Source organism: Dermacentor andersoni, chromosome 2, assembly GCF_023375885.2.
Source record: "Dermacentor andersoni chromosome 2, qqDerAnde1_hic_scaffold, whole genome shotgun sequence".
NCBI lineage: Eukaryota > Metazoa > Arthropoda > Arachnida > Ixodida > Ixodidae > Dermacentor > Dermacentor andersoni.
In genome coordinates, this window is record NC_092815.1 from 227,835,187 (window position 1) to 227,861,744 (window position 26,558).

A 26,558-nucleotide genomic window follows, 5' to 3' on the forward strand; every position below is an offset into this window, starting at 1 on the left:
TCGAGGGACGCGCCTGCATGTATCCGACGTTTCTGGAAAGTTATCGATGCTTCTACCCGGCTGTCTGTTGTCGCCGAACCTTGTGTTATCTGATTTCATCGCGTGACTCGAATGTTGTAGAACTTTGTGGAAGGCATGCGGGTCCCAACGATCAGTCTGGAACATTCGACGACTGTTGTATAAAAGCCGACGCGCTTGACCCGCTGATCAGATTTTCGACGATCGCCGAGCGTGTTCGCCGCTATCGTTGTGCTATAAGTGTAGCCTGTTTTGTGGGCACAGGTTCGCCCAATAAAAGTTTGTTTTGTCGTTCACAGTATTGCTACTGTGTTATTGAACGTCACCACCACGTGACAATAGCCATATAGGTGAGGTGAGTTACGGTAGCTCGTTGGTTTGGACTAACGACGCCCTTCACGCAGCACTTTCGTCTTATGCGTGTTTGCGAAAGGGAATGAAAGACAGGATGGTAACACGCCCTCCTGAAATGAAACATTCCCAATAACTCTTTGTTTGACGGTTAGACATATGTCGAGGGCCCCCAATACGAACCACCTGCACGTCTGTATCAGCTTGCAAAGGGAAGCTTGGATGAAACGTTGTCAAGCGGATAGGCTTTTAATTATCATAAGGATATCTTTATTGAAATTCCTTCCCATGAGGTGAAAGCCGACTAATAAGAATTTCAATTTTCTGTGTAAATAAAACCTCCTGTTAATAAAAGGTTACCGTGCTTTGCAACCTCCTAAATTAGATAGTAAGCTATGAAAAATAAATTGGTTCAGTAAATGTGTAAACGCAGACACAAGAAAAGGCTTAGTCCGTTTCCCAGTATTCACTCAATGAAGATGGAGCATTTCTATACTCTCACGTTGTAGTAATGTCAAAAACAAAACACTTCCAAGAGAGTGCGTCACGAATATAACTCATTATAAGGTGATCTTGCGCTTTAAAAGAAAATAACGCTCAAAGCTCAACACATGGCACAACGATGGCTGCGCGCAAAGGGTTTCCGCTGATTCCGATCTACGGATCAAGGCGTCGGTTCGTCAGATTGGAATGCTCGTACATTGCAGCGGAATCTCGGGTCCTCAAATGTGATGGAGAATGTACGCCATTATTCGCTTCACGCGCGAAATCTGATAAGATAACGATTTTTCGCTATTGAATCCGCGACAACATACTGGATATTAGAAACACATGGAGGATCATCTTGAACTAACTGGGGTGTGATCGGAGATGGTTGTTCGGCGCGTTCGTTCGGTCACCGGCGCGCGCGATTGGCCTACTCCGCGCCGACGTCGCCAGCAGCGGGGCGCGGCCACGTTTTTGGTGACGTCAAAATGACGACACGCTCCTGTCACTCATCCTCCCACCGAGCATTTCGTCAGCTAGGCGCCGAACCCGGCGGCAATTGGGAAGTTTGGAGCGATCATCGCTCGTTACGAGACCGGCTTCGCATGGTGCGTCTGGTGGATTGGATTGGATCCAAACGGTGTCTGCGGCAGTTGATGAGCACGTCCGAATCCAATCCATAGTTTAATTCGAGAAAAATGGCGCTTGCGTTGGGAACTTCGGTGTTTGCGCTGGCATTGCTCGAGGAGGAAGGAGAGCAGGTGGCATTGCGAAACGCGTCTGAAGAAATGGCAGAAAGCGAATTCCGGCGTCGCTTTCGTTTCTCGAAACAAATAGTGCGTTGGGGGTACGGCGAAGTCGACCCCATTATCGGTGCCAGCGAGCCACGGGAATGTTGTTTGCTGCCACTTGAAAAGTGCGCCACTGTTCCCGTCGTTTCTTTTTTCTTTCGTTGTTCTCGCTGTGCGCGACACCACCTAGGGACGACGCAGAGAAACTAATAGTTATAAATTGTAGTATTCACACTTACTACTATCTGAAAACATGTTTAAGCTTGAGAAGACAAAATTTAGATAAAGATTTCATTCGTTGGAAGACGAGAAAGATTTCGTTTTGTAGGATACTGTCTGCAAGCAGACGACAAACGATGGAAGTAAACTTTCGGGGAGTTCACCGCTTGCCGATTGGCTGCTCTCTCCGCCCCGTTCTCAGAAATTTCGCATACTGCCGCTTCGTGACGTTGCAGCAACCGAACAGAACGCGTATCGAACAAACATCGCCGATTGCGCCCCTGATAACTTTGGAACTGTGGTTAGATGCTAAAAAAGGAGCCCCCCCACCCCAGAAAAAAAGAAAACAGTTGCTTTCAATATTAGCTGAAACCTAGTGCTTGCGGTTTAAAAAGGGCCCCCAACACTACACAGCGGCGCCGACATACAGGAAATTCAAGAGCGAACCACTTTCCAATTACTGGTATTTATCAAACGAGCATATAGTGGTTCAATGCAGCCCCGTAGTGCAGGGGCCAGTTCCACCACGGGTACTGTGTCGGAGCTCATATTTCATGCCAGCATTAATTGTCACAAAATCAAAGTACTTTTTCTTTAAATCTTATCATTAGACAGCTGAAATACATCCAGCGAAACCCTCATCCTCATATTTCAGTACTTTTCGTTCTAACGTACATATCCGTGCTGATCCATATGTTACAAAGTACAGAAAATGTACCCAATGCTTTCCTCCAGGCAGCTGTTTTTATTCATTATGCGGCCAGAAAACCGAGCCTGATGCCACCAACGCTCAGACACCTAATCGGGAGCGCGCACAATGTTCTCGCACACCTTGTAGGATGTACCGTAGTGCTGAGGTGCTTCTTGTATAATGTATGAGAATCGGTTGTAAAGGCAGACGTGCAAGGTTGGGCACCTGTGCTTAATCTCATGAAGTTGATTTGTGCCAAGATATCCTGTGCAAGCTTTCACACTTACTTTATAAGAAGTCTACAGCACCATCAATATGCCGGCTGCTTTTAACTGCACGAAACAAAACTATTGAAACGATACAAACAATGTTAACATCATTTTATCATTCAAGGCTTCAGACTGGTAACCTCTAGATGCGGAGTGAGTTGAGAAGTTGTTTGTGTAATAAACAAAGTTACCTCAATTAAATTTTTAATAATGGTTCTTACAAGGCTAAAGAAAATGAGCAGTTTGGAGCCCGTCCTCGAGATTAGGCAGCCAAGCACAAGAAATTCGACTAAACATGCTTCTGTAAGAGCCATGCGAACAAATATTTTCCAACACTCTTGGAAGGCGTAACTGACGCAGAAAAAGAACGTCTGTAAAGTCACAGAAAAAACAGCACTTCACGACGGGACACAAAGCAGGAACCACACAGAAATCGCGCGAACAACAAGCGCTGTTCTTTATGTGATAATGAAGCAACTAGCCCGTCAGTCATTCCTTCTAAATCTGTAAAAACCTGACCACATCTAGCCTTTTGTGATGCTGACATCAATAGTATGGCCCCGTGAACATGTTCTCCGTGGCCATATAGTCGCGTTCCATTTTTATTAATGCTGTGTTCTCGAAGGCAAGCAACAGTTTAATGTTTTAGTGTCAACACGGCAGTGAACTGTGCAGCCGAAAGCTTCCTTGGTTGCCGAAGCGATGTATGACGGAATGATGGTGCAGATTTAGCGCGTCGCTGGCATCAAGAGGGAAGGAAGATAACGAAAGTGAACAGCTTGGTAGCTGCTCACGGAGCCGTGCTAATGGGTGGCGGTGCCATCATGACGAAATCTTAGGCGGTGATATTCATAGCTGAGTCGGTCTTCTTTTATTCTTTTTTTTTTTTTTACGAAGTCGTTAAGAGGAAGCTTTAACTCACGCCCAACTGCGACGCGGCCTATTCAAATGGACGTAAAATGCCGAAAAGTTTTCCTGAGATAACCCCTGGACTGATTTTAATGAAATTTGCTGGATTCTGGAGAGAAAGGTAAATTCTAGTGGCTATTGGAAGCGGAATTTCTATTTAGGGCCTGAATTTTGGTAAAAGATATTGAAAAATTCGAAAGTGCGAAAAATACAGAAACACGAACTTTACAAATTAATAACTCCGCATGAAGAACTGATATCGCGGTTCTGTGAACAGCCTCCATTAGACATTTCATAGCGGACAAATCCAATATGCCGATTTATACCTTACGTGAAGTCATTACATTGTGAACAAGGGTTGTGGAAAAGCTGTATTTCCACATTACTCAATCTTCTGACATTCATGCGTAATATATCAATTTTGTCCGCTTTAGATGTGCTGTTAGATGCAATGTACAGAATTGTGATATCAGTTTTTATCGCCGAAAGACAGTTGTAAACTTGATGGTTTCGTTTTCTAAAAATGTGCGATTTCTGCCAATTTTGAACAAACAAATGATGACCTAAATAAAATATTCGAAACCAACAGTCACTAGATTGTAAGTTTTTCTTTTAGGTGCAACAGACCTTGTCACATTTGATGCAGTTGTTGTCGAGAAAAACGAATCCTCCTTTTACATGTATTTAGATAGGACCACCAGAGCTAAAGATTCCTTTTAAGGGCTACTTTCCCCACTATCGCGTTCGAGTGTAGAGGAAAATCCGGAAGGGAAGGTAGCGTAATACCGGGCCGACCCACAGCGGAGGTAAAGCATGCGTTCAGCGCTCCCCATACGTGGGCTGATCCCGAATGTAACGCCATGCCGCGCCGACCCGCGGCGGAGGTGACGCAGGCGTTAAGCACTCCGCATACGTGGGCCGATCCCGGACAGTACAATGCGGGGCCGACATACGGCGGGGGTGCAGTTCGCCATTAAGGGGCCCACATACACAGCTTTGCTGGTCATCTTTCTTCACAGAGTGGAAGGGCACTGAGATTTTTTACTTATCGGTGTTTGTCCTGCATGCGTCTGCAATGAAAACAAGAAGCAGGTATGCATGGAAAATCTAAGGTGGCGGCGGCAGGTGGTAGCGCAGCAGTTAGCATGCCCAGCCCCTGCACGTACAATCTGCATTGACATGGGTTCGTGGTAGTGATAGCGATCAAAGCTCTACTTTTTCTGCGCGCTCTAGCCATTGTGAAACTATGGATGTGGTTAGCATGCCCAGCCACTGAATGCAAATTGCAGCAGTTACGAGTGGGGGAATCCCGCTGGGGCTGATTGTGAAGAAAGCTTCCTTTCTGTGTCCACTATAGCGATGCTGAAGATAAAGATGAGGAGGAGGCCTGACGAACATAACTTTGATCGTCACCATAACAGAATGGATGGACGACCTGCGGAAAGGACAAGGCACACCAAGTTTTTAGCATCTAATGTCCTAGAGTAAAGCGCTACAATGGCTAGTATGGCCTCACGGAGATGATAGACCGAACTGCTTCTCACTGCTAACACTGGACTGATACTAAGAAAATACTCCGTTCGCAGACACCACGCTACATTGAAATGAGCAAAACAATAACAGTTTATAAACTAATATCGCCAATTATCTGGTGTCCTTCTTGTGTGTGTGGAGGGCATAAAGGTCCTGGCAATGAAACGGTAGTATCTTAGTTTTTGCTGCAGTTGCACACAAACAAAATTCATTGAAGTGATCGGACCGCGATCTACCAACGGAGAAGACGAATCCTCAAATTAAAAGTAATTGCTGGTTTCAGATCTTCCAATGTACTTTGCGCTTAGCTACCATCTGTAATATATATTTTTTGCTCTTATGAAGAGGAATACTCCACATTACTACAATATCAACAAAAGTACACAAAATGGACTGGCTTTGAAGCTGTGACCACGCACCGCACTTTTGTACATTTAGCACATAGTGTTGGGGTAACACGTTTGAGCAAAATGATTAGGTTTTAGGTCAAAGCACTGTGACAGGCGGGAAAAAAGTCGTTGTCATGCCCGGTCGAAAGAATACCATTTGAAAACTTTTTTACTTATTTTTTTTTGAAATATCACTATAACCCTTTATACACTTGCTTCGTATGATTTATATACTAGCTTGCTTCGTCAATCTAAAAAATGTATTCTCTTTTCGAGAGATGGCCTTCGTGAAAAATGGTGCTACATGACAGTAAATCATCCAACAAGGTTCCTATCCAGATGATTGGCGAAATTGTGCACTGAGAGCGTGTCGACTAGCGTGCGATTGAAAGTTGAATTATGATCATTGCAAGCTTGTGTTGCGTCTAGCGTGAGCGAGTAATGTTAGCGATGACATTGGTATGAAAATTGTCGGCTCGGTCTGCGATAAATTCTTGTGGATCTCCACAGTAAACGTCACAGTTGTCACGATGAGAGCACTCCTGTGACATTATTAGCCCAGTGGGCTGGGAAGGCTCGAGTGGTAGCTCACCTTTAGGGGTATTGGCTAACAATTATTAATATACGTATTTTGCGATGATGAAAAGAATGCAGAAACACCACTGGTGTTTTCTAACTATTCATAAACAGGGCCACAAATTTCAATTAGCACACCCCCAAACATTAATTAGGCCCAACCCCAAATTTCAAGTCGGCTACGCCCGATTTCCCTTTCGCCCAGCCTTCTACTTCAAGTTTGCCCAATCCCAAATTTCAATTGGGCCGCCCCTGATTTTCAAGTTGGTACACCCACGAAATTCCATAAATCGTCCCACAAATTTCAAGTCGACACACCCAAAAATTTAGGTTGGCGCTCCCCCATAATGCCCCCAAATTAAGATTGGCCGACCCCGAGATTTCCCTCACATTTAGGTATGACCGACCCCATATCACCCCCAAATACAGATTGGCCCGCCTCCACAACACCACCAAATTTAGATTGGCCCACTCCAATACCACCTGCAAATCGAGGTTCGCCCACCCCCCTATCAGCCCCAAACTAACGCTGGCTCACCCCTCGATCACCTCAAATTTAGGATGGCAGACCGCAATCATCACCCAATTTAGGTTAGTCCACCCATATATCACCCCCCCCTCCCTAATTCAGCTTGGTCCAGCCGCTCATCACCCCCATTGTTAGGTTGCCCGTCACCTGTCACCTGCAAATTTAGGTTGACCCACCCCCATATCAGCCCCAAACTTAGCCTGGCCCACCCCACTATCACCTGAAATTTAGGATGGCCCACCGCAAATCACTACCAAATTTAGGTTAGGCCATCCCCATATCACCCCCGATTCAGCTTGGCCTAGCCCCTTATCACGCCCATGGGTAGGTTGGCCCACCCCCACATCACCCCCAAATTTAGGTTCTCCCAGCCTCATGTCATCCCCAAATCCAGGTTGGCCCAGCCCCATGTCAGCCCCAAAACGTAGGCTGGCCCATCCCCCATATTCCCCCAAACTTAGGCCTACCCACCCCTATATCACCTTAATTTAGGTTGGGCTACCCCCATATCAGCCTCAAATTGAGCTTGGCTCACTACCATTTCACACCAAATTTAGGTTGGTCCACTCCCATATCACTACCAATCAGCTTGGCCCATCCCTGTATCACGCCCAAATTTATGCTGATGCCACTCCCAATTTCTAGTTGGCCGCCCCAAACCCCTTTTTTTTGAAGACCTATGTATTTATATGGGAAATGTGTCAAGTTTTTCGGCGTATCAGACACGATATTGCAGGATTTTGCTACCATATTGCTGGGGTACTCGCCAAAGAATGCCGTGCATTAAAGGCAAATGCACCGAACGAGGGGCACCATATGTTGATCCTAAATGCTGACGGCTAGCCAAGCTAGCTTCTCTGCAGGGCGACCGGGAAAGACACAACACGGCAAATTTATTCAGATGGTTTTTTTACGGCCACACCTACGGATTCGTACGACTTGGCTGTAGGGAACACATTAGCAGTAGCTATTAATCCAGACGCTGCACATCTTCTCCTAGTTGGCGCATTTCTTATTTGGCTGAATCTTTAGAAATAATTACCGTTCGGGCAGCGACTCAGCGTAGCAGACCCTTTGTTCCACACGAACGTTGCGTAGGAATGGCACTAGCCACCGGGTGTCATTGTGGCCCAGGTGGACCTGATTCGCTTGGAGTGTGTGCCATTAAGGACAGCTGAAAGTCGAAGAAAGCGCACCTTGCAGAAGAACGCAATAAGAATAGCCATTTTGTTCTCCCAGGTTCCGCGCTACAAAGTACAAAAGTTCTTTTTTGCATAACACAAAGCCATGCGCAAGCTTCTAGTTATGACGTCCAAGGAATAAAATCTTTATAAAAGCGATGATTTAAATGAACACGACACTGCTACGTTTTAGGAAGTAAAAATAGAAAGCATAATATTCCAGGAGCACCACTAGAAAACCAGAACTGAAAGCAAATCGAGTTTTGTGTTTCTGCCATCTGGTGGACGACTATAAAACTAAGTCGTATGCCGCTTTAAAAAAACTGCGCCGCTGAAAAACCAGAACAGAAAGCAAATATTGGGTTTTCTGTTTCTGCCATCTGGTAAGAGAATACAAAACTAGGTCCTACGCGGCTTTAAAAAGAAAGTGCGAAGCGGGAATCGAACCTCCACCAGCGTGATGAGGGACTATAGGTGCGCGCGATTTTACCACTCGGCCACGACTTCCTTTTTTTTTCTTCTTTATTTCATTGAAAACAAAACTTAAAGTGTATTACAATGTTGACACAACTACACACTTAAAACTCAGGCAAACACACACATGCGTCCAACAAGTGCATCCAGTCTGGCGGAGATTCCTGCGCAGCGTACACACTTCTTACATAGGCAGCACTTTCACGGAAGAAGGACTTTGTAGATCGCGGGCTTTCGGCATGGCGATCACACAGTGTACTTCTCCACAGGCTATATAAGCCAAGTGTAATGAACATGTCATAGGGAGGGCCACCCGTAACCTTAAACGGCAGAAACCTAATTGAATATGGAGTTATGTCAATGTCCTTTTTAAGCGTCCGTTGGAGAATGTCCCAAAAAAATACAGCGTCCCTACAGTCTATGAAGCAGTGATCTATGGTTTCGGCACGTGGACAGAGCCGACAGTTTGTTGACCATGGCACAAAGCAACCCCTCGAATTTAACCAAGTTTTCACAGGAAGTGTTTCTGAATGTAATTTAAAGAAAAATGTTTTTACTCCAGGAGGGACACACATTTTTCGGACGCGCTTAAGTACATCCTGATAAGGTCGGCTTAAATAAGGTGCACGATACAAAGGTTCTGGGAAAATAGAGTCCACCAGTGCCGCAGAAATTGCTTTTCGACTGGCAGTGAACACGTACTCCAGGCTGAATCTAACTTTCAAGAAAAGAAATGTGTCGACAACCTCTTTCAGAAATCCCCAAGGAGCCTGTGGGACATCTTTTACATTTGATGACACTACTATATTAGGAACATACTGAACTAAACGGAGTTGCAACATTTCACGCAAATACGGATGGTCACTGTCTGGAAAGAAAAACAGGCGAGAAACAATTTGTCTGACAAAGAGGTGTACTAATCCTAGGCCACCACGTTCAAGGGGGAGGAACAGATTGTCGCGCCTCATCGATTCACAGCTCGAACTCCAAATAAATGTTGCAAATACGCGATGCAGTGCCTGAAGGCGAAGTCGTGAGCAGTGCAGTACTTGCAGCACATACGTCAGACGGGAAGCTAAGAACGCGTTGCACACTTCAACACGAATGAACATTGACAAATTCCGCCCCCGCCATGAATTCACTTTACGTTGAATTTTGCCAACTTCTCCCGAGCAATGAGCGTTGCTATTTCTATACTGTGAGAGAGGCACACCTAAATAACGCAGATCCTCCTTCCATTGAATGCCTGCGTAATGTGATGGCACTGTGGCCCATAATCCAAACCGAAAACCTGAACTTTTTTCAAAATAAACGCTTGCACCAGACGCCGCACAAAATTCTTCTGTAATTGCAAGAGCAGTCTCTACACTCTTTTTATCGGTACAAAAAAAGGCCACGTCGTCTGTATACGCAAGAACCCGAACCTCGTTAGTCAGTAATTTAAACCACTGGAAATTTTGTTCTTTAAGAATGCTTATACAAAGTGGCTCTAAATACAAGCAGAACAGAAGCGGTGACAAAGCGCATCCTTGTCGTACTGATGATAAAAGCCTAATTGGATCGGAGAGAGAGCCATTCACTATCAGTCTCGTTGATCCATTAGCATAACATATTCTGACACCTCTAAGGAGCAGAGATCCGATATTTATGTGCTCTAGTACAGTAAATAATAATGAGTGATTCACCCTGTCGAACGCCTTAGCCAGATCTAACTGTACCATTGCCACCTGTCCAATCCTCTCAGCTACGCATTCTAGCACCGATCTCGCAACATGAATGTTCGTCTGAATGGACCGGCCCCTGATGCCCCATGTTTGATGATCACCGACCACAGATCTTATTACAACTTGCAAACGGTTAGCTAATACCTTAGCAAAAATTTTATAATCCACATTGCATAAGGAGATAGGCCGATATCCGTCCACTTTTTGCAATTTAGTCTTATCATCGCTTTTGGCTATAAGAACGGTGTGTCCTTCGTATATTGTGGCGGTTAGGAACCCTGCTTCCAAGGCCTCTCGGTACACCTGAAGTAATAATGGCGATAAGAGGGAACGAAAACACTGATAAAATTCGGCAGTAAGACCATCCGGGCCGGGCGTCTTGCCCTTCGCTAACGAATCGATGCATGCAGTTACGTTTTGCATCAACGTTTTCATTTGTATAATCGTAATCATCCTGATTTAACTGGGGCAGCAACGATACAATTTTTTTGGCAGCATCTGTATCCAATGGCTTATGGTCTCGGAATAGTTTTTCATAATGTTCAAAAAACGCTTTAGTTATTATAGTAGGCTCATTAACAATGATTCCACCATACTCTATCTCTAGTATTTGTTTAGACAGCGCGTGCCGGCACTCATCACCAAGGGCCTTACTGCAAGGCAGTTCTTCCAGGAAACGCTGCTCTCGCGCACGCACAAGCGCACCTCTGTATTTTTCTGCGTTCAAAGTTTGTAACTGCGCCTTAGCCTTATGAATATCATCAATATATTGACCCGGATGTAGGAATTCAAGCTCATGCAATTCACTCAAAAGCCTATACAGTGCTTTGTAATTATTCTTTTTTTCAAAGGCCAATATTGACTCTTCGATAGCTATCATTTTAGCTTCATGTTTGAATAATTCCCACAAAGCAAAGAGTGGCAAGTCCTTGCGGCATGACACATGAGCTATAAGCTCAGTAACACGATTTAAGAAACACTCTCGCGAAAGTAACTGGTTATTAAACTTCCACAGCTCCCAGCACATACGCCGACTTTGGTAACGACGGCTGCCAAACCATGCTGACACTAGGCAATGGTCACTGAAGAATATAGGGTGCACAGTGTAACCATAAATAAGAGGTAGCGCGCTAAATGAAACATAAATTCGGTCAAGCCTTGCATGCGAGGTACCCTGGAAGTGTGTATATCGACATCCCGCCTTTTCATTTTCCCCAATGTCCACAAGCTGATAATCATATATCAGGCATTGCAAAGCATCACTACTCGGATCGCGTCTCAGCTTCAGTGACGTACGATCTTGCGCGTTACATACACAATTAAAGTCTCCGAAGACGACCACTGCACGATCAGTACAAAAATGATTTTCTAGAGATAAGAAGAAGCACTCGCGATCACGTAACTTGTTCGGGGCATAAGCACACACATATCTAAAACTCGTGCCACTGATATCAATATCGCAACAGATTAGGCGCCGTTCCCCGTCTGTAAACAAATGTATCAAATCACATTGTAAATGTTTGCTAACAAATAACATACAACCTGCGGAAACGCCTACTGCATGACTGACACAAACATTATAGTCAGATAGGAAGGGAGATAGAGCTACTTCTGTGTTTTCGTCGGATTCAATCTTTGTTTCCTGAATAGCAGCAATATCTAATTTTCTATTGCGTAACAAATGAAGAAGCTGTACTTGCCGTCGCTTACTTCGTAAGCCACGGACATTTAAAGTGCCAAAATCGAAGGGAAGAGCGCCCGCCATGATTACCTATGTAGGTGCAGCGTCTAAACGCTGCTCCAGAGGTGCACCACTCCCTTCTTGATGAGGTGATGCACTATGGACCTTTTGGTGCACGTTAACACAAGGCACATCTTCAGGAGTAGGTGTTCCCCGGAGCGGTTTTGTCAACTTTGACACTTTGGGAACGCGAGCCTCCTTTCCCGAGGGCGATGGATTGTCAGATGGCGCTGGACGCTTCTTAGCGGCCTCGCACATCGATCCAGATTCCACTGACGGTGAGCGATCTTGAACTGGTGGCGATTCTGCCCATGACACAGTTCGTTCGTCTTCAGGCGCCTTAGTCTCATCCTCGCTCACAGGCTTCTGGCTGAGGCTAATTTCAGCCGATGACGGCTTAATCTGTTCTTGTCCACGAGTCTCAGGCAGTGTTTCGCCAGCTGCATCCACAACTTCGCTCACGTCCATTAGATGATCGGTGATGGTGTCATCTTCAGCTGGTCTATTTCCACGAAGCTTGTCGGCGTAGGTTCCGACGCATGCATCTGCAGGGTGACCGTAGCGGTGACAGTTACTGCAGCGTGGTGTTCTACATTGTCGCCGGATATGCCCACCTCTGTTGCACCGGAGGCAAAATGGTGGTCGGCCAGGAACCTATGAGATACTGGTGGCCGTATATGCTCAATAGATGTGGCAGATTACTGGCAGAAACACCATCCTTCAATGTGAACGCTACGTCTCGATTAGTCATTTGCCAGCCCTCCATGCGGTCACACCGCCACATTTCTCTCGTGATGGACTGCACTGTGCCATATGGCTCTAGCGCTTCAACAATCCGTCTCTGTTCGAGGTGTGGGGGAAGCCAAAGAAGCTTTATCTTGATATTCTTGCATTCTGGGTCTATGACAAGGCACTTGAGGCCCTTCACCAGCAACTCGCCTTTGTCGACAAGTTTCTGTTTCGCGATGCTGTTGACACATGTGACTAACCACAAATGGCTCATCTGGTATTGTCCAGCGCCAAGGATATCAGTTGCATTTAGCACTGAAAGGAGTGCATCGCGAAAGTCCGGGACCCGATACGGCCGCCCTGCCAGGTCAGCATACAGGAAAACTGAGTTGAGAACGGTATTGCCTGTCGGTAGACAAGGGAGAACGACTTTATAATTACCGGAATCAGTAGTTGACGGCGGGTATGATCCTCGGCCGAGGGCCGATGCGCTGTTTCCAGTGGAGCTCATCGCAAACGTGGCCGTTCGAACAAGCCTCTTCCTCGGCCACGACTTCCAAGTTTTCGCCAGGCGGTACGCGCATCTTTTTATAGATACCACGTCAATTTTCTCAACAGTGTTAGAAAAATAGCTTTTGGGAACAGTCTTACGCCATGTGTGGAGAGTCAAGATAGGCATCAATCGAAAGCTGAGTCTCCGGACTACATACTCTGCACTGGGTATTACGATAGACGCCGTAGTTTATTCGCAGGCAGCGTTCTTGCCTCTAAAATTGAGCACAAATTTTCATCGTTTCCATAGGCTTCCATTGCTGAATCTTTAACCGCTGTTGGAACAAAATTCTTACATGCCATAGCGTGATCACTGCATTTGGCTCGTGTGGACTGGATTCCAGAACACGTCTGTCACCTGCCTTTTTTCAGTAATCAACCTGCAGCATTTGTTATCACGAAAAACTTGCTCGTTCCCTTGAAAACGCGCTAGCTTCGTGCCGGGTCCGTTTGGGGCGCTAGGTGGTACGTGTCCAGAAAAGCTGGATATGAACGTACTCGTTGGAAACATGTGGCCAACGTCCTTACGTAGCTTTATGCTGAAGTTATCTTGTTGAAGTTGAAGTTATGTTGAATCTTTATGATAGTAGTTTATCTTGAACGTGGTACCTCAGAGTCAAAATGTGTTCGACATATGTTTCATACTTGCAAATGGTAGCTAAACAACAACAACGTTCTTGGCTAACACGAACAAAAAATTCGCGTAGATCGATTTGCACCGCGAATACGATCCGCATATTTTTTAGTTTTTATTTTCCTACTACTGCCCGATTCAGTGTATATCCTCCACAGTGGGTTGAGCCATTACAGCTGGGGCCAACCCCACCCATTTAAAGTACCAGAAGAAGATAACGAGGAAGAACCAGCATTGTTCCACTATTGGACTGCTGCTCACCTTCAGGATATTTATTATGCATTACAACCGTAAGAGCATCAATTTTCATAAACACCTTTTATGGAAATGTTCTAGTTGGTCAATATTTTATGCCTACCTCATTTTGCTTCATTGCGCAGATGGAACACTTGGTTACCAGTTGTCCGAGGAAAGCGAACAGCCATCTTTCATAGAATCTCCGATAGGTATGCTGAACCTCATTGAAACGGTGAGAATGTTTCATTCAAAGACGTAGAACTGTTTTGAAAGCATTTAGGACATGACAATAGCGACTTCCCACTTTGTTGCGTTAGGGGAAGATCGCAACCTTCTATACCTAAGAAAGAAGTTACAGCGACGTCACACTTCGTGAACGCGGTTGACGCGCAAGCGTATGGATGCTATAACGCGCACACGACGTTATCGACCATCTGTGCCCCTAGACGCCTACAATGTCAGCATCGTACATCCTAGTCAAGACAACGCTCACGTGGCCGTGCCATCTGCAGCAGCCACCGGGGTAGAAGGCCCCGTTGTAAATATTATGTTACTATGGGAATTACCTAGCATGGTGTCAGCGCGCTACAGGCATACATGAAAACTTCACACTCGATGACCGCGGACATTCGCTGTCAGGACGCTGGCGTGAGGAATCGTAGGAGCAGCAGCGAGTGAAGTGACCTTCATGCCGTCTATGACTTTAACGCAAACTGAGCGGTGAGAACACAGCTCACGCAGAGCTACGAGCCATCGGTCCACCCAGACTGTGTCACCAAAGCAGATCGCTTTGAAGATAACGCCCGCGTAACCGCGCCGTGGGTCAGTATGGCGGTACCGCTTGCAGGGTAATACCGTTAAGTACCGCATGGTGGCACGGCGTTAAGGGGAGCGTTCTCGCATTCTTCTCTCGTGACAGCTTGCGCTGTCACGAGAGAAGCCGTGGAGACGCCGTGGAGACGCCGCGCCTCTGGTCGCAGCGTCTGCGATCACCGCAGCGTCTGCGATGACCCCATTATGAATTTCTCGAAGGTTTCAGCTGAGGTGCACCACATAACCGATCATGGCAGGACGTTACAATGTCTTATAGTTCGGGGCAGGAATGAATATGCATATGTGTCGACATGTAGCTTTGGCATAACGAACATTGAGTAACAATACGTTGAGTAGTTTTGACAGTTTTCATAAAGAAGCGCCAGTCCTGTCGTATGTGTTTCTTCGTCTTCGTCTTTAGCGCTTTTTTATGAAAACTGTGAGCATTGAGCCATGTTTTTTTCTGAGAATTCTCTTTTTTTAGGGGGGGGGGGGAGCTAGGTAATCTGCAATGTCGCTGGTAAAATGGTGTTTAGAAAGTTCAATAGCGATTTTATTCTTGCCACTTGGCGCTGCTGGGATAGAGGTGGTAGTTGAAGCACGTTTAACATCTCTGTTCCCGAGTCGACGGAGAAATACTTGGACAAAATAAACCGTGCAGCCCTTCTTTGTATCCAATCGAGTTCGTTTATTAGACCCACTTGGAACCGGCCCCATATAACGCTTGCGTAATCTAACGTTGGCCTCACATAGGTAAGAAATGCGGGGACTTTGACAGACTGAGGCGCAAGTTTCAACTTCCTGCGCAGAAACGAACGTTTCTTTCGGCAGTGCTCGCGATATTCGTGATATGCGTTTTGCAGCTTAGGTTCTTAGCTGATAGTTATGCCTAGGTATTTGTATCAGCTGTAGCGAGTATTCGGGGATGACAAAGTATTCGTGGCCTGCGGTTTCTTTATCCTGTTGGATACCCTGAAAACAACTGTCTTTTGTTCATTTGTCATAATTTTCCAGTTTTCACACCACATTTCAATGGCAGCAAGATCATCACTTAGCGATTTTTGATCATTGACATCATTAGTTTCCCGGTAAAATAGACAATCATTTGCGTACAAACGTACGGTGATGTCTTTACTAATAGCGAACCTGATATCATTATTGTATGCCAAAAATAAAACCTGACCTAAAAAATACCCCTTCGGTACGCCTGAGCTCACAGTTAGGGTGATCAACTTCGTGCCGTGCACTTTCATACAGCGTTCTGCCGGACAGATATGCGTGAATCTATTCTACCAAATTGCAGTTATTTACAATTTGTTACGAGTTACTGATTAATAGAGAGAGAACCACTCTGTCAAATGCTTTAGAGAAGTGTAAACAAGTCGCGTCAAGTTGTTTTTTGTTGTTCAAAGCGCTTGAAAAGTCGTTGATTGTTTCCATTAGCTGCGTCGTGGTAGAAAGGCGTTGCTTAAACCCGTGTTGATTTGAAAAAAAAAAGCTTTATGTTCAAAATAAGTGTATATGGATGTAGAGATATGTTCGAGTAGCTTTCAGCAAAGACAGGTCAAAGATATGGGACTATACCATTCATTTGCTGCTTATGTATTGGTATTACTTTTTCCACTAGCCAATCGTCCGGAGGTTGCTTTTGAGCGATTGATGCAGTAAATATTGCTACGGAACAGTATTTCCGATGACAAAGAGGCGAGCAGGGTGAAGACGACGACGACGATTAGACGCTAGCGTGGGCTGTTGCCTCTTGGCCAAGTGCGGCGTATTTCCTTGTAAATATACTTGTATATAGCTTTTCGTCTGCGTCTTCCTACGTAACATTTCTGGTGGAAGTGGACGTTCCCTGTACCTCGTCAAGGAGCTTCACAGTGGACGGTACGTCGAGACTTCCTTCATGGCTCCCGGCGACGACAACTCGACTCCGCCGGCTCCGACACCTGCTGCCACTTCGACGACCTGCATCACCGTCCCCGCTCCCCGTGATCCTGGCGTATTCTCGGGCAAAGCTGGGGAAGACGTCGAGGACTGGATCAGCCTGTACAAACACGTCAGCCGCGATAACCGGTGGGACCCTACTATCATGCTCGCCAACGTAGTCTTACCTCGGTGGCACAGCTCGAGTTTGGTTTCGGACGCACGAAGATGAGCTCACCAGTTGCGATTCGCTTAAGCAAAAGCTCCTAGCCTTGTTCGGCAAACCCTACGGTCGCCAACTTGCCGCGAAGAAGGCGCTTTCCGGCCGTGTACAGACTTAAACAGAGTCCTACGTCACGTACATTCAGGACGTCTTCGCTCTGTGCCGCAAAGCTGACGCACACATGACTGAGTCCGACAAGGTCGCCCACATCCTCAAAGGCATTGCCGATGACGCCTTCAACTTGCTCGTTTTTAACAACGTGGTGACGGTGGATGCAGTTATAAAAGAGTGCCGCCGCCGGGAACTCACTACAATCCGACGTATCGACCAGCAGTTTACCCGTCTGCCCAACACCCCAGCGACATCTTCCTGTGCCGGCGCTCCTCATCCCAACAACACTGGCGATGTTACCAGTATCGTCCGGAGTGAGATCGAGGCAGCCTATGCGGCTGCCTTCGACTCCAGCCCCTCCAACGCACTTGCAGCCACCGTTTCCCTGATCCAGGCAGTCGTCCACCAGGAGGTTGCAAACATGGGTCTTCACACCATCTGCTCGGCCCATCGCCCTGATACCCACTCGGATTCTTCGATTCCGCCCCGTCCCGCATCTTCTTACCCAACACGTTTCCGCAACCCATCTGAATGGCGCACTGCTGATGACAAGCCCATTTGTCTTCACTGCCATCGAATCGGGCACATTCCTCGGCACTGTCGCAGTCGCTCGAATTCCCCGAGCCGGTCTATTTACACTGCCTACTCTCGCCCCCCAGGTGGTCCTTCTCGTCGCAATGCCGCCCGCTCCGATAATGCCGCCACTGATTCTCCTGCGCCGAATCGTCCCTATTCTCGTTCGCCTTCGCCCCAGCGACGACATTCTCGCTCCCCCCTGCCCCGTCGCTCCTATTCGCCGACTCCCTTCGGACGCCGCTCCCAGCCGAAAAACTAGACGATGCAGCGCGTCGAGGTGACGCTGCATTGCTCCTTACGCTGCCAAATCCTCTACTGACGTTGCCCACTCATCTGAACCTTCTCGACGTGCAAGCCGACGGTGTTTCTGTGTCTGCTCTTAAATACACGGGGGCGAATTTGTCGGTAATGAGCGCTGACCTTCGTAACCGGCTGAGGAAAATAATCACGCCCGCCACGACACCTGTTGTCCGTGTCGCCGATGGCGGAACAGCCCCCGTTATTGGTATGTGTACCGCCAGCGTCTCCTTCGCCGATCACTCAACAATCGTGCTATTCACAGTCATCGTCCACTGTCCCCACGACATCATCATCCTCGGCTTAGACTTCCTCTCCGCACATGGTGCTCTCATCGATTGTTCCGCCAGTATTCTCCGCCTTGACCTGCCTGTTCTGGATCCCGCTGAACCACACCCCAGTCGCGACAGTTCCATCGACTTCGTTCGTTTGCCACATTCGGCACTGACTTACGTTGACTTCGCGTCATCCCTACCAGTGCCCGGTGGTCACTACATCGCGGCTCCTATGCAAGACGTCCTCCTTACACACGGGATCACAGTACCTCGTACAGTTTTATCTATTACGGTGAATTGCGTCTGCCTGCCAGTGGTCAATTTTGGCTTGACGACACAAGCGCAGCCAAGTGGGATGTCTCTATCCCAGCTTTGCTCAGTAGCATCTATTGCAGATCAGCAGATCACTCAGTAGCATCTATTGCAGTAGACGACAATTCAGCCGATCCTCCTCTACCATCGCAGTCGGCAACTTGTACCATCGCCGACTTACAGAAAATGATTGCGCCCGCATGCCGTCCGAGCACGCTCGTGAGCTCTACCGCGGTCTGTTTTCCTACCACGATGTTTTTGACTTTAACGATCGTCCTTTGGCCAAAACTACAGCTGTTAAACATCGCATTAATACCGGTGATGCCCCTCCTATTCATCGCCGCCGTTATCGAGGGTCACCGGCTGAGCGTCAAGCTATTTACGCACATGTTTGCAAAATGCTTGCCAAGAACATTATTGAACCGTCATGTAGTCCATGGGCGTCACCTGTTGTAGTGGTAAAAAAGAAGGATGGCTCATGGCGCTTTTGCGTGGATTATCGGCACCTTAACAGTGTTACCAAAAAGGACGTGTATCCCCTACCTCGGATTGATGACGCCCTTGACTGCCTCCACGGTATTCGCTATTTCTCCTCTATCGACCTTCGCTACGGCTACTGGCAGAGTGCCGTGGACTATCTCGACCGCGAGAAGACTGCGTTTGTAACACCCAATGGTCTTTACCAATTCAAAGTGATGCCATTCGGTCTATGTAACGCTCCTGCCACTTTTGAACGCCTGATGGTCCACGTGAATGTGCTACTTGGACGACGTTAGAGTATTCTCTCCAATGTTCGCTACGCACCTTGAGTGGCTCTCAGCAGTGCTGGACGTTTTTCGTCGAGCCGGTCTGCAACTCAACGCATCGAAGTGCAAATTCGGCCGTCGCCAGATTTCCGTCCTTGGACATCTCGTTGACGCGAACGGAGTGCAATCGGACCCATGCAAGATCCATGCTGTCCCGCACTTTCCTGTTCCAAAGTGCGTCAAGGATGTGCGCAGCTTCATCGGCCTTTGTTCGTACTTCCGCCGTTTCGTGAAAAATTTCGCGGCCATAGCACGACCACTAACCGAGCTTTTGAATAAAGACGCCCCTTTCCAGTGGGGCGATAACGAGGCCTCTGCATTCTCGCTTCTAATGGAGTTTCTCACAACGCCTCCCGTTCTGGCCCATTTAGATCCTTCTGTGCCTACCGAAGTCCGTACTGATGCCAACGGTCACGGAATTCGCGCAGTACTGGACAACGACAGTGCGGCCACGACCGTGTTATCGCTTACGCCAGCAGGTTCCTCTCGCCCGCAGAGAGTAACTATTCCATCACTGAGCGTGAGTGTCTGGCCCTAGTTTGGGCGGTTGGAAACTTCCGCCCATACTTATATGGCCGACCCTTTTCTGTTGTCACAGATCATCACGCGCTTTGCTGGTTATGCTCACTGAAAGATCCTACAGGAAGACTTGGTCGCTGTACCTTACGCCTCCAAGAATATTCGTACTCTGTCACCTACAACTCTGGCCGACTACACAAGGACGCTGACTGCCTGTCTCGCTACCCGGTAGACGAGCCTGACGATGCCGACAGTAGTACCGCCAACAGCACTTTCTCTGTGTCTGCCTTCGCTAACATCGCCGATGAGCAGTACCGAGAACTACCGCTGCGAGCACTCATCGAGCGTCTGCGCTCTACACTTACCGACGCATCCGTTCGCCGATATGTCCTCCAGGGGGGATTCTGTACTGAAGGTGTGTCAGAATGGGCTATCGCGCATGTGCGCCGATATCGTTTGCCACTTCTTTCCCTGACTCTCCTTTTCCTCGCTGCCTACGCAAGTGCATAAGCGTATGAATAAACGACCAGTTGGTCATTCTTTGCTCAGCAACAAGTCGCTTTGGTCGTTACATCAAACACGATACATGGTGTCAGAAGTGTTTCTCTCGGCAGCAGAATGGACGCCGTCACGCCCCCGGAGCCATTGCAGCTGTCCGGAAACTTGAGAAGAAACTGGCTACTGTTTAAGCAGAAGTTGGAACTCTACATCACAGCGACGTCGTCAGACAAGCCAAGGAAGGAAGCTGTAAAAGTGGCAATACTTCTCAGCACCGCAGGTGACGATGCCTTGGACGTGTACAACAACTTCGTCTTTGCCGAAGGTGAGGACAAAGAAGATTATTAAACTTTGGTCAGGAAGTTTGAAGAGTACTGTCTCCCCTAAGGAAATGAAATTTATGAAAGGCACGTTTTCCGCCTTTGAGTGCAGGACGAGGCAGAACCATTTGAAAGCTTTTTGCGGGATCTCAAGAAGCAAGCGAAACTCTGCAGCTTTGGAGAGCTTCAAGCATCCGTGATAAGGGACCAAGTAGTCTTTGATATCAAGGAGAAAAAGCTCAGGCAGAGGTTACTTGGCGAGAAGGATCTTAGCTTGCAGAAAGCTGACCAAATGTGCACAGCAGCCGAAGTTTCTGCGCAGCAAAATGCATGGCTGCAAGTAGAGTACACGAGAGAAACTGAACGAGACAGCAAAAAACAATATCGATGCCGTCAATGCGGAAGAATTCATGCGCCAGAAGAATGTACTACGTCTTGCGGAAAGTTTTGCTACGCATGCAAGAAAAAGAACCACTTCGCTGCATGTTGCAGAAGACGCCAGATAAGCCAAGTCGACGAAGTACAAAAGGCCGATGATAACTTCGATATCCTGAATATCGGCGTGTGCGGCATACCTTACGGCGCGGGAGCAGAGTGGATAGTTCGCGGCAAGATAGCCGGCCAAGAATTGCGACTTACAGTGGACACTGGCTTGCAAGCCAACGTATGTACTACCTCTGTCTGTGTTCAGGCGTGCCAATCGAGCAATGGAGCCAAGAACAAGCTCAGCAGTTTTAACGGCATATAACGGAAGCATTATCAAGCATGTGGGAGTCTCAACAGAACTCCTGAGCATAAACGACCAAGAACGTCACGTTACATTTTTTATTGTGAAGAAAGGTCTTCATGTCACCATTGGTCTCAAGGCATGTCGGGAATTCGGACTGATTCAAACAGTGAATGCAGTAGACTCAAGCGAAGAAGGCGCTCCCCAGCTGGCTTTTCCCCACTTATTTCGCGGAACCGGCTGCGTAAAGCGACTGTAGAAGATGGTACTGCGACGGGATGCCGTTCCAGTGGTGCAGCCTGCCCGAAGGGTACCATTGTCGATGAAGCAACCGCTTCGCGAAGAACTGAACCGCATGGAAGGGGCCTCTATCATTGCGAAAGTGGACGAGCCTACCGACTGGGTAAGCCTTTTAGTTGCAGTAAAAAAAAAGGACGGCCGGCATCGCATGTGTTAGGATCCAAGGGCCATAAACAAAAGTATAATGCGTGAACATTATCCGATGCCATCCTGGGAAGACATTGAAAGCGAAATATCTGGCGCAAAGTACTTTTCGCGGCTTGACACAAACGCTAGTTTCCATCAAATACCATTGGACGAAGCTACGTCGCGCGTGTGCAGTTTTGCAACGCCCTTTGGGCGCTACAGGGTTTAAGGCTGCCGTTTGGAATCTCTTCAGCGAGCGAGGTCTTCCAGAAGACATTAACAAAAATATTGGAATGCCTGACAGGAGTACGCGTATACATTGACGACATCCTGGTCTGGGGTGACTCGACAGAGCAGCATGGTGAAAGGCTTCGAGCCGTACTAAAGCGAGCGGATCAATCTGGGCTGACGTTTAATGAAAAAAAAAAATGTGTATTTTGCATGACACAGGTAACATTTCTTGGTGACGTGATCGGCGAAAACGGTGTCCGTCCCAGCCCAGACTTAATTGAAAGGATACACGCCATACCACCTCCGAACGATAAGCAGGCGGTTCGAAGAATGTTGGGCGTCGTGAATTACTTTCGCAAATGTGTACCCTCACTCAGTGAAAAGACGTCATTACTTCGTGGCCTTATGAACGATAGCGTCGTGTTTGAATGGACATTAGCGCACGCACAGGAGTGGGCTCTGATCTGCGAAGCACTGATACACCCACCGCGTCTAGCCCTCTTCGATTCAAAGAAAGAAACGAAGGTAACGGCAGATGCCTCGGGAACCGACATTGGTGCCGCCTTATTGCAACATCACGGAAACGACTGGCGCCCCGTCACGTACGCATCGCGGATTCTGAGCGAGAGTGAAACGCGGTATGCTCAAATCGAAAAGGAGGCGCTCGCTATAGTTTTTGTGTGCGAAAAGTTTCATCAGTGTGTGTATGGCCGCAGGATCTTGGTCGAAACTGATCACAGGCCACTGATTGCTATCGCCCAAAAAAGTGATGTCGACATGCTACCAAGACTGCAGCGATTTTTCATCCGTCTCTTCAAATATGATTGTCTTGCAATTCATCCCTGGGAAAGACTTGCTGCTCGCAGATATGCTGTCCCGTGCTGCCACGCTGCCTGGGTGCGCTGAAGAAACGGAAGACGTGGATATCCACGCAGTTCAAGTGGTCTAGAGCCTTGTAAGCACAAGAACAAAGCAACGACTGGAAGAAGAAACTCGCACGGATCTGTATTTAAGCAGCGTTATAGAACCACTAAACACAGGTGCGACGATTCAAAGGGAACTTAAGCCGTTCACATCTGAGTTGGCGGCAGTGGATGGCGTACTGCTAAAAGGAAGCAAGATTGTCATACCAAAAGCCATGAGGGCCGGAATTCAACGGCGGATACACGAGGGTCACTTGGTACAGAACAAATGCAAGGCCAGGGCACGTAGGCTAGTTTTTTGACCAGGACTCGGCAGTGATATTGAGAACCTGGTACGAACGTGCCATGTGTGTCAGAAATACGCCTACAGCCAACCGAGCGAGCCCCTGCTACTACGGCCTACACCGGAACGACCATGGCACCGTGTCGGAATGGACCTGTTCCAATATGCAGTGCGCTGGTACGTGGTAGTGTATGACGGCCACTCGAACTTCCCCGAGGCTGAAAGGTTGGTGGGCACAACAGCGACGGAAACTATTTTATGCGTTGCATATTGCAATCACTCAGTTCAGCCCTTGGGCGCGGCCGGGCAGCCACCATTGACCTTTAGTGCAACCACGTGACGTGACGTCACGACAGCCGGAGGAAAAGCTGGGCCCCAACTCGCGCGGTCGCGCGCGGCCGCAGCCACCACCTGGCTCCCGCTCCTCCCGCTAGGGGCGCTGCGCCGGCGCGTGACGTCACGGAGGAAAAGCTGGGCCCCAACTCGCGCGGTCGCGCGCGACCGCAGCCACCACCTGACTCCCGCTCCTCCCGCTAGGGTACTTGCACACAGAATGACCAAGAATTAAAATAGCTAAACCAAGTATTACCGAGTAAATCCAAGTATAACCAAGTATTGCCGAGAAGATCGAGTGCCGCCAAGCAATACCTCGCCCTCAAAAAAAAAAAAAAAAAAACAGACCGCGCAATATGCAACGCAGTCTTGGCTTAACCAAGCTAAGCCTGGCCAGTTTTAAGATATCTGCCATATTCTCTCGCTATGGCATTCCTGCGCAAGTCTGCACTGACAACGGGCCCCAGTTCGCTTCAAGTGACCGCTGTTTTCGCAAGACGGTACGACTTCGAACATATAACATCCAGCCCTAATTTCCCGCGCTCAAACGGCCTAGCCGGAGAAGGGGTACAGATTGTTAAAAGAATTCTCAAGAAAGCTACGGAGTGCCGTGAGGATTTCTGGCTGGGCCTTTCGGCTTATCGATCGTCTCCCTTAGAAGGTGGACGGTCTCCCGGAGAGTTGCTGCAAGGTCGTCGTCTTCGGACAACTGTTCCCGAGTTCGACACTGATGGTGGATGCCCTGTATCAAAGCATCGGCAATCATTGCGGGGCAAGCCAATATCGCCTCTTGAAGCAGGAAACGTTGTTCGGATAGAAAATGGGAACTGGTCACGCCAAGCAACGGTGCTTAATGAAGCAGCGCCACGTTCGTATATGGTCCAAACTGAGAACCACCAACAGCTGAGGCGCAATCGACAACATTTGCGGCGAACAGACGAGCACTGCGCAAACGTGAACGACTACGAGTGCAGCCGGGAAGACACTAAGCCGGAACCGAATAACGTATTACAACCGATCGAAGACTTTGAACCGGTAAATGACGCAGGTGACACTGCGGCAGCCGACCGCTGCTCAAGCCGGCAGATGACCGGGGTTCCTGACTCAACCGGGCAACAAGACACACCGGGAAACCCATCCGCATTGCCAACAATTCGTCGGTCTACCACATCCCGGACGGAGCCGAAGCGTCTTTGCTACAACGGAAACTTTCGTCAAGTCTGCTAGCTTAATTTTTTTTTGTGTGTGTGTTTGTTTCTGTGAAGACAAGGAAGTCTCCCAATTGTATGAAGAAAAGATGTATCAGAATGGGCTATAGCGCATGTGCGCCGATATCGTTTGCCACTTCTTTCCCTGACTCTCATTTCCCTCGCTGCCTACGCAAGTACATCAGCGTATGAATAAACGACCAGTTGGTCATTCTTTGCTCAGCAACAAGTCGCCTCGGTCCGTTACTTCAAACACGACACAAAGGGAAGGAACTTCCCTCCTGACGGATCTGATCTTCTTGCCGTGCCAAAACATTCACGACAGACTGTGCTCTTTAAGATGCATGACGCATCCACTGCAGGACATCTTGGGGTAACCCGCACGTACGACCGCGTCCGCCGCCGCTTCTATTGGCCTGGTCTCGCTTGCTCCGTCCGACACTATGTTGCTGCCTGTGATCCCTACCAGCGTCGGAAAACACTTCAGGTGCTACCTGCCGGTCATCTCCAGCCGATCACCGTCCCTGTGGAACCGTTCTTTCGTGTTGGATTAGACCTGCTCGGCCCCTTTCCCACGCCATCCTCTGGGAACAAATGGGTAGCCATCGCGACTGATTACGCCACCCGATACACTATCACGCGGGCTCTCCCTACCAGTTGCGCCACTGGCGTCGCGGACTTTCTCTTGCGTGACATTATCTTGTTTCATGGCGCTCCACGACAGCCGCTTACTGACCGTGGTCGTAACTTCCTCTCGAAAGTTATCTCCGACATTGTGCGTTCCTGCTCCATTCAACACAAGCTATCTCATAACATCCTCAAACCAATACCCTGACAGAGCGGTTAAACCGTAGTCTTACCGATATGATGTCGAAGTACGTTTCTAAGGACCACCACGACTGGGACATTGCCCTTCCTTAGGCCACTTTTGCATGTAATTCTTCCCGGCATGACCCCGCCGGATTTTCTCCATTTTATCTATTGTACGGTCGCTAACCGACATTGCCCCTTGACACGGCACTTCCTCCTGCTGCGATCTCAACAAGCGAGTATGCGCGCGACGCCATCGCCCTCGCCGACCATGCACGCAAGCTTGCCCGTGCTCGACTGACGGCCTCGGAAACCACTCAGCAGCGTCAGTACAACGCCCGCCAGCGTGACGTACAGTTTTTTCCTGGTGCGCTCGTGCACCTGTGGTCACCCTCTTGTCACGTCGGACTGTCAGAGAAGCTCCTTTCTCGATACACAGGGCCCTACAGCGTGCTGCGCCAGGTGACGCCTGTGACGTGCCAAATTGCTCCTGTGCGTTCAACCTCGTCCTCTACTCTGGCATCTAGTGATGTTGTACACGTCAGTATAGGCTCAAGGCCTACTACACTGCTTCTGAGTCCGGCGTTTAGTCGCTCCGGGACGGCGCTTTTGCCGCTGGGGGTACGAAACAGTGTTTGCAATGACAAAGAGGCGAGCAGGGTGAAGACAACGACGGTTAGAGGCTAGCGCGGGCTGTTGCCTCTTGGCCAAGTGCGGCGTATTTCCTTGTAAATATATTTGTATATAGGTTTTTGTCTGCGTCTTCCTACGTAACAATATTATTTCCAAGTAGTGGGGGATACCCATTCTGCATATCTTCGTAAAAACGGGTTGCGTATTTGTTCCGGGCGAACATATTTTTTTTCATTGATGTCTAAAATGACAGACAGAATTCCTTCATACATTAC

At 48.1% G+C, this 26,558-nt stretch overlaps 1 protein-coding gene and 1 pseudogene across 1 annotated transcript; both read right to left on the reverse strand.

The window, feature by feature from the left end:
* Positions 1 to 8,463: 8,463 nt before the first annotated feature.
* LOC126539823 (uncharacterized) lies at positions 8,464 to 11,905 on the reverse strand. The gene is made up of 2 exons (XM_050186649.3): positions 11,851 to 11,905; positions 8,464 to 9,707 (listed from the first exon to the last, which is right to left on the reverse strand). Exons 1-2 carry the CDS (start codon positions 11,903 to 11,905, stop codon positions 8,521 to 8,523), a joined length of 1,242 nt encoding a protein of 413 aa, XP_050042606.3. The 3' UTR covers positions 8,464 to 8,520.
* A 6-nt stretch (positions 11,906 to 11,911) lies between these two features.
* Positions 11,912 to 12,884, reverse strand: LOC126539969 (uncharacterized; annotated as a pseudogene).
* Between the last annotated feature and the right edge of the window lie 13,674 nt (positions 12,885 to 26,558).

Bases quoted from the DNA above. Each gene is read 5' to 3' on its own strand.
- LOC126539823 (XM_050186649.3), bottom strand. From the start codon at position 11,905: ATGGCGGGCGCTCTTCCCTTCGATTTTGGCACTTTAAATGTCCGTGGC. The intron at 9,708-11,850 runs GTAAGCGACGGC...AAAAAAGTTCAG, and splicing joins AAATGTCCGTGGCTTACGAA to GTTTTCGGTTTGGATTATGG.